Source organism: Hippoglossus hippoglossus, chromosome 11 (assembly GCF_009819705.1).
Source record: "Hippoglossus hippoglossus isolate fHipHip1 chromosome 11, fHipHip1.pri, whole genome shotgun sequence".
NCBI lineage: Eukaryota > Metazoa > Chordata > Actinopteri > Pleuronectiformes > Pleuronectidae > Hippoglossus > Hippoglossus hippoglossus.
The window spans coordinates 13,189,153-13,198,069 of record NC_047161.1 but is presented as its reverse complement, the minus strand read 5'-3'; the positions used below and the strand labels follow the sequence as shown (position 1 = coordinate 13,198,069).

Below are 8,917 nucleotides of genomic sequence, written 5' to 3'. Positions count from 1 at the left end.
CAACCTCAGAGCTGCTCTCTTTAAATGAACACGCAGAGAATAAGACTTAAACAGTGCAGTACAAGTAAGAGGGGAGGGGGCTGCCTGAACAGATGCAGGTGACGTCCCCTGGAAAGACTTCGAAGAGACAGTATAGCAAAGGAAGATGACGAAAAAACTATTAAAATTATACTCAGCTCTGGTGTAAGGATTAAGAAATACATTCGTAAAACTATACATATACACAGATATATAACTTCAGTACAATAGTTCAAGCAAAATACATTTGTCAAAACTTTCAGTTGTGTGCTACAATAGTGAAGCAATGTCTCCTACACAAAGTAAGGCCATTGTAAACTGACAAGCCCTCATTTTCCCCTAAAGTCTAAAGGCAGGTTTTGCCCGCAGCGCCTCTCCCGACTCTTCTTCCTACGTTCTCCGAATAATACCACTCTTCTTACAAAAATAAAATACATCTTCGACATAGCGCTCAAGAGACGACCCGGGGGTTGATTGAAGATGCATTAGTTAAGTTTTGCACTCGGGACGGAAAGGAATGTTCGATGTGGGTCTTTACGGGGGAACAAGCGAGTGTTGTGGGTTTTACATTCCAAGCATCATCCAGACTTTTACATTCAAATCTCAGCTGAGCCACGTTTAAACTCGAGCTGAATCCAACTGTGCCGAGCTCTACGTGCTCCAATAAACTGCTCCGAACGCTTCAGACCATCAACCAACCTGCTTTCGTGCATCTACCTTCCCATTTGAAATAAAATAAAAATACCTAAGCATCATTTAGCTACAATGAAAACTCTCCAACCACCTACAGTTCTTTAACTCACTCAAAACAGTAGAGTATGTGCAGCACAAGTGTTACACTGAAAAGACACCAACTTCAGTGAGGCACAGCTACAGAAATTAATTAAGTTTGTTCAAATTAAGGTTAACAGGTTATATAAACACAATTGATAACTTTAATTTGAAATTAATAATTTAAATGTGTTACCAATTGTAGTAAGTTTATTTTAAGTGTATGACCATGTTGTGATAAAATGTTATAGTCAATTTTCTAATCTATGTTAAATGCCATAAAAAGATAATAATGATGTAATGCTCATATCTTCTTCTAAATAAATATCTACACTTTTAAAATCTCTCGCTCACATGTTGCTGGCTCGCTGCTCATTATGCATATATGCAAAAGATCTACACTTCACTACACCCACACTACACTTAGAAGAAAAGGCAATATTTCAACTTGTCCTTTTGGTTGCAGGGATAAAAAAAGGATCTGGACGAAATTTGGCAGATCCGCTGTCTATAAATACACCTCTCATAGGATAATTATACATCACTTTGAATCGTCCCTTCTCCTATAACCAGATCTGAGAGTGTTTCTTGGGGTTACCCGACACAGCAAAGGGACACAGACGGTCTCGTACAAGCTTCAGAAATCACATTGCAAAAAATATCGACAGTTTTTTCATAGCTTTCCAAGGACTAAACATTGAGCAGAGATGTTCTACAGGTTTAAAAATTACTTTTAGGTATTTTTAAATGTTATGTTCTTTCCATTTCCAACCCTTCTTTTTGTGATCACAAAATCTGCGCACCGAAGAGAGTGTGGGCAAATACCAAGAGTATAAGTCCTTATTTTTACATCATGCCAGCTGTCCACAGAAAAATAGATCAATACAAATCAATAAGGTACATGAAATTACTTCATATACATGACCATACAAGTACAGATCCAGCAAGGAAATTGGAACCCAGACTTTGTTGGTTCTTTTAAGAAAAATAAAAGGTTATATACGTGATGGGGGGGGGTCTAAAATGACCATCACGCTCACCCCCAAAATATTCAAGAATACCAGAGATCCCCTTTTTCCAATGTTCAAAGAGCGCTGAAATGTGAATTCTGTTGGTCTGAGGAGCCGAGAAGACGAAATGCCTCGGACTTTCCCTTTTTTGCCGAACAACGAACAGAGGAAGGACAGTTGTTAGCAGACGACAGAATATATGGTTGCGATAAAAACCAAACGCGAGCTCTTAAAAAACTCACACACACACACAAAAGCTTTTCATAGGGTGTAGCTTGAGACTGTCAGCTCTCATAACATTGCTGAAACACGACAGCCTTTCCTGTCTCTATCCGTGTACAAGGTTTGGTGTTGGTCTCGAGACAGATTCAAAACACAGACAGGTATAAATACTCTTAAAGAAAACAGTAAATGCAACAGCTCAGTTTGTCCGTCAGTGAAGACTCAACCATTGCACATTTAACTAAAACAGCCAACAGGTCAGTGATACCTTTGTTGAGAAAGACATTTGTGGGTTAGAACTATTTCAAAACCTGTCATTTTATTTCTCCTTTGAAAACTCACATTTTAAATCAACACTATGCAACTTTTCCCCTTAAAACAGCAGCTTTGAAATTAGTTTGAAGGTTCACTAACTTGGACTAGAAAGAACAGTGCCACCTTAATTCCCACTCCTCACCCTTAACGTCTGTTCTTGCTCTATGTGAGTTTGGAAGAGACTTTTAGTTGCAGCTTAAGTTGCCAGAATCAGGCCTAGCAAGTCCAAGAGTAATACCGAACTGTTAGAAGAGAATTAGAAGTCATTAAGAACCAGCTTTTATGTGAAATATTCCGCAAGGAAAATGTTAAAATATGAAGAATACTTCCTGGTTCAGGAAGCTGTGGATCATGGGTAATATCCACCACTCAGTGTTTCAGTTCAGTGAGTGGGACAACGCAGTCAAAACATTGATCCACTTTTTTTTCTTTACATAAAAACAACTTAATCACTCAGACATGGAACCCAACAGAATATTCCCCCCCGTGTGGCTGCAGAGGTTGCAGTTGCTCAGTAAAGTTACACAGTGTTGCTTTAAGAATTAATGTAGATTTTTCTCAAAGCAGGTATTTCCTTTGCAATGAATCTCTTTGACAGCTCAGATTGAAGCATTAACCAACAGTAAAATCCAATGCAACAGGCTTTACTGACCTGTTTCAGCTGTTTTAATTGGCCCTTATACTGCGACTCATTATAAACTTAAGTTACACTTTCGTGCTGGCGTTCGTTTCAAACAGAGATGATCAATGCAGTGTGACAAAATTCAAACAAATCATTTAAAAAGTGGTCAGCCACTGCAGGTTTATAATTAAAACATAATAAAAAGATTTACATTAAAGTGCCATTTTAAACACACGCTACCTGACTGGAAATAGAAAATAAGAACGTTTAAACACTGGTTAGTTTTGACATATTGTACCTGAAACAAGTAAAACTACCGTATATGGCAGGTTAACAATCACCCTGCTAGCAAAGTAATACTGGGGTGAATAGTCAGATATAAAAAAAAAAAAAACATCTGGATTTAAAATACATTTAAAAAAGGTTCAGTTACAGTCAGTGTGACAGAGAGGAGTGACCAAAGAGAAGGTAAAGGTCGTAGGTGGTACCATTCATGTACGTGTCTTTGCCTGCGCTTGGATGTCTGGCTGTGATCTGACCAGACGCGGAGAGAGGCATGAGGCACGCTCGCCAGCTTGCCTGCCTCCTTCGTCCATCAGGAAGAGTGCGAAGAAAACAAAAAAGATGACGTCAAAACAGGGGAAATTAGCGGGAAAGTTCAAGTCTAGGTGCTGGTATACAGAGGGAGGGAGGGAGGGAGAGAGAGAGAGAGAGAGAGAGACTGTGGCACCCCCTGAATGTGGAGCACAAGAACCCCCGGGTGCCTCGAGGTACGACAGCCCTTCCCTCTCCAGGTGAAGGCAGGATCCGAAATTTGTTCCTCTGCGAATGTGTGGGCCGGCCGACTAATTTGTTCTCCTCTGCTGGAGATGGCGATGATGGCGCCCCTCCCTGTCACCGAAGCCCCATCATCCTTCTCCCTAACTCGGGTGCACACCCTTTTCGGGAGGGATCGCAAAGTAAAGTAGCACTATACTCCCATTACATTGGTCAAGGCAAGCTAAATAAAAAGAGATAAGCACTTTTAAAATGTCTCTACGAGGGTTGCAAGCAAACATGCAGAATGCAGCCGATACATACGTAAACACAAATAAGTATTTATCTATCTATTTATATATAATGTATATCTATATATAAACTCTGCCCTGTGAAAATTATAGAATAGCAGTGTTGCTACCTCACATAATAGCCATTATGTGAACATCCAAGCCTGCTGCCCAGGTATGCTTATGTGTTTGACCTGCTCTTCTCAACTCATGTGTGTAGAATGTATCTTCTTTTTTTTTGCATTACATCTAAGTCATAGACTCTGCTACATATCCATACTTTATATTGTATACTACTTCACCTACTACTTATAGGAATAACAACAATAACAATTGCTTTGGTTTTAAAAAATAAAGGTTTTTTTTTCTTAAGTTTGGCATAGAGAGTTTAGAAACTGGCATCAGGGTGGCCCTGGGATGAGTCATGCCACGGAGATCTGGTACGTAGGAATGCAGAACATGGCATCCGGTGGTTTGTTGTGTCATGGTGAGAAATGTTGAAATGACATGGGTGAAAAAATGCTACATGTTTCTGGTAAATTAGTTTTGTTCAACTGAGATCATCTAAAAATACTGATAATGTGGAGAATATGGCAAAAAAGTGGAATGTCAGCGTGTCAGTGTGTGTGTTCATGTCGATGAGATCAGTTATTATGTGCAGATGGGTATATATGTGTATGCCTACCTGTCTTGCACTTCAAATACAGTAGTTGTGTATATACAGTACGTGTGTCCGTGTCTGCATGACTCTGCCTGTGCCCGTGCATGTGGGGGAGGGGTTATACTGGGGTGTCTAGGTGCATGAGGGGCTGGTGGTGCTCTCCAGGGAGGACTGGGAGAGGCGTCTGGTGAGGGGTCCGATGCAGGGGTCTGCCAAGGAGGAGGTAGGGAAGAGCTTGTACCAGCCACTGACTGTGGCAGACAGGTCCAAGTCCTCCAGGAGGATCTGGGCCATTCCCATGAAGCACTTGTGGTCCATACGCCCGTAATCCCCCCACACTATTACCTACGGAGAAGAGGAAGCATGAGGACATACAGTACACACACAAATATAAGGATGCACAATGCAATTCAGCACAACTCAGGGTCAACTCGTTTCTTTATTCAACTTGTACAAGACAAATTGAACAAGGAAATCGAAAGACGGAAACAGAGACAGGTCGCCTTCGAAGAAAAGGTTCTGGTTGTGAGGTGCGTCTTCCTTCGATGCAACAACAGTGCAGATAAACGAACAATAAGGTCACACCCATATACAATCATTAGCATATGTACAAGGAAGACAATGAAATTAGGCAATAACGAAAGGCAGGATGTCCCTTACCTGTAGGACCTTGCCCTGAGGACTCTCATCAAACAACAGAGCCTGCTGGTAGGTGGGGTCCAGATTCTTCTTCACTACTTTGGTTTTCTTCTTGGCCAAGCACGCTCCATTCTGCAGGACATACACCTTTACATATGTCGCTGCAGAAACAACACACACACACAAAAAATAGTAAAGTGAAGCTTGTGCATGGACGTCAGAGTCAGTGGAGTTTCTGAATAATGTCTGAACAATGAGTACTTGGGATGTTCTTGGAGCCGGGTTTAGGGATCAACCCTCTGGCCTGGTTGACCTCCACCTCCAGCTGCCCTCCTCTGTCCACCATGCCTACATGGACATCCCCTGTGGAGGGAAAACAAACCATCTCTAAAAAAACAGATCACAAGCTTGTAATAAGAGAAGAAAACCTTTGTTTGTAACAAGCTTGGTTGCAGTTGTGTGCATCTTCCGGCAGAGGGCGCCACAGAGCTGTAAATCTGCCTTTTATGAGTAAGATTGGTGGAGCAACACTTCTCTCTCTTCTGTCGTTTCTTATCAAGCAACGACCTTTGCATTACAGATTTATATCTCAAGCAAGAATAACTTCATCCGCGCTGAGTGAATACACTGGTGTTTTGGTATGCAGATCTACATATTAAAAATGTAACTCATCTTTCAATCTAAGAATATTCACATGCTCTTGCATTACAGATTTAATCATTTATTGTGGACTGATATGATGCTAAATCCGTGTTTTAATAAATGTAAACAAAACAAACGCATTTAAATGCAAGAGAACAAAGACAATTTCTATCACATTAATCGCACGGTTTTGAATCACACAAACACTACAAGAGCAAAATGACACTGTTGCCAAACTCCTCCCCTACGGTATTTTTTCGGAACAGAATTAGCCTCCATGTACGTTGAAAAAACAAAAAACAAAACAATTTTGCTGTGGATTCCAGACAGACGGTATGTCACATATGATGTTAGCTTAAAATCTAACTTGCTAAGATGCTATTTCATTCACTTCAGTAGTTTGACGTTGTAGATGGTCAAACTGTGTAATTGTAGAATTTAAAATAAACTTGTTCAGCTAGTTCACCACTGTGAATTTCAATGTTGTATGTATCAATAGATATATTGATACCAACATAAACAATGTGCTTTAACCCACAATCTTAAAGCAATCAATATTACTATTGTGTTTTGAAAAACCGACAAAATTAGCCTTTCAAGTGCTGTTGGTCTCCATCGCTCTTGGCTTACCCATGGGGGGTGTAGCTAGTGTTTGCCGGCCTACGATCTGAGCGGGGCCGAGTCCATCAAGGAAGTCACTGAACTGACTCTCGGGCCCCAGGCGCGTAGTAGGGAAGACAAACCTGGGGGGGTCAGAGCAGAATGATGTTAATGTGAGATGGATGGATACCGTGTATGGGTGGATGGATGAACTGCGGTCAGATACTCACGTTCCGTCAGAGCTGTTGGAGTTGGTGCTGCCGTCGGTTGAGTCCTTGCTGCCCTGCCGTGTCACTCGGTTCCTCATCTCCACGGCGATGCCGGTCTCCGTGCTTCGTCGGATGGTGCTGCGGAGCTTCTTCGTCCCGCCTTCTGAAAGCAACAAAAAAAACATGAAGAGGTCACAGCTCCATTATGTGTCTTTATTTCAGAAGGATAATCCACTAAGCATCATAATCAGAGGAAGTCATGGAGCTGCCTGATAAGGAACTCAGGTATTAAACAGGACCTGTGCCAGCATGATGAGGCTTTTACAAAGACCGGCTGTGTTGTGAAAAGATCTCAACCTCATCAGATATTCTCACATTATGCAGATATTCATATTTTAGTACATACAGTATTTCCTTAGTCAAAATGTATTAAGGTTCTCAGTCAGTTCCCAAAATGCTTCTTTAGTTTTCAAGTTTGTAAGTAACGTCTGAAATTAACAGTAGATGGAATGTTTTGGCCAAATGTTTTAATGTCTTTGAGACTATACAAGACCACAGAACCAAAGATATCTTCAATCTGAATGCGTAACACAAACTGTATTGTTCCCTCGTTGTTCAATACAGGACCTATTGTGTGGAGGTATAGGGAACATGTAGACAAATAACACATTGAATTTCCACATTGCAGACGGAGGCAATAAGACATGCAAATCAATCTGCTAATGTGAATCAACACTTTTTATCAAGTTATATACCCGAACATTTTATGTAGCTGAGTTAAATACTGCACAAATACAGTATAAAGAATATCAAAAGTTATTTCCACACAGTATTTAAAGTTAGTTTGATTCAGGAGAGATCCGATATGGACCCAGTTGAATAGGTAAGTTGAAGAAATCAAGGATAAGAACAAATATAAAAGACATTGATTTTTTAACATGTAGCTCACTGTGAAAGTTCAAAGTTTTATAAACAATATGGAAATAAACAAAAACCAAACTAACATGTGAAAAATGTTTATGTTTGATATTGAGATTTTTTTGTTGTTGTTTATAATGAGTTACCTAAGCTACAGAACTTAAAGGATTGCCAATGAATTCTGTGTATAAAGGGTTATATATATATATATATAGGCTATATTTGTTTGTTACCTTATTGCTTTATTGCTCTATAGTTACAATTCTAGAGGAAATTGTTCATGTGTACCGAAGTAAACAGAATTAATAGATGAATTAACTATCAAGGATGTTTTCTTTTTTTTCTTTTCTAAATCTTATTCACACCTTAATTCACTTCATAGTCTAAGTTGACTTGGCTCTGAGACAGGTAATTTCATTACTGGTAATGATGTTGGCAACACAATCAAGACAAATAAAAGTTGAAGTAGACAGGGGATAGAAGTTTTAGAGAACCGGTCTCTCCCTTGTTTGTTTTGAAGCAAGCTCACTCAGGCGAGGAGACCATCGTACCTAATATCCACAGGGATGTTCCTGCACTTTTACAAAGTCTCTCCACTTCGCAGGTATTACTGCATCACATTTTAAACACAGAAAGCCCATTTAATGATGGATGCTGTGAGTAGGGGCCAACATGCCATCGGGCAGAACTTTGAGTCTGACTTGGGAAGCAGAAACATACACAAGTGGGCAGCTCGAGGATCTCTGCGAGCGTCTGGGAAGAAAGGCAGTCTGGAGGCTGAGCCCGGATGAGGGAGGCGGGGGAGGTATTTAGGCTTTACATCTCTGCTGACACCAGGAGAACAGTGCAAGCTGCACAGCCGCTAACCCCGGAAGCAGCTTTCAGGGCATCATCCCCGTGAATGACACGCTGTATGTCGCTGTATGTCGGCGTGCTGAGTTCAGAGTCGAGGGTGATTTGGGTTCAGGATGTGACACGTCAGGCCGTGCACTCACACAGTTTTTTAGCAGTCACCCCTTCCATCACCCCGTCTATCACCAACATCTCTGCCTCGCTCTCAGTGTTTTGTGAACATTACTCAGCGTTCTCGTGGTGCAAATTGGAATCGTGTCAGTGCGGGCCAACGTCTCATCATAGCTTTTCAGGGCACTTCACACACAACTGGCTTTCTATAGATTACAAACAATTATCCCAACTCCATTCTTCTTCTTTTTTTTTATTGCTAAAAAACAAAACAATACAAT

General features: G+C 40.8%; 1 protein-coding gene across 3 annotated transcripts in view; it reads right to left on the bottom strand.

Annotated features, from left to right (window-relative positions):
• Window positions 1-3,154: 3,154 nt before the first annotated feature.
• Window positions 3,155-8,917, bottom strand: part of rims3 (regulating synaptic membrane exocytosis 3) — a 35,701-nt gene continuing 29,938 nt past the window's right edge. For 2 of the 3 annotated variants that reach the window (XM_034601118.1, XM_034601119.1), the window contains exons 3-7: window positions 6,777-6,918; window positions 6,577-6,689; window positions 5,566-5,667; window positions 5,326-5,465; window positions 3,155-5,010 (exon numbers count right to left, since the gene is read on the bottom strand). In XM_034601118.1, the coding sequence (XP_034457009.1) occupies window positions 4,798-5,010; window positions 5,326-5,465; window positions 5,566-5,667; window positions 6,577-6,689; window positions 6,777-6,918 (710 nt within the window). In that variant the 3' untranslated portion in view covers window positions 3,155-4,797. The remainder of the gene's footprint in view (window positions 5,011-5,325; window positions 5,466-5,565; window positions 5,668-6,576; window positions 6,690-6,776; window positions 6,919-8,917) is intronic. The other variant, XM_034601120.1, reaches the window with a different exon arrangement.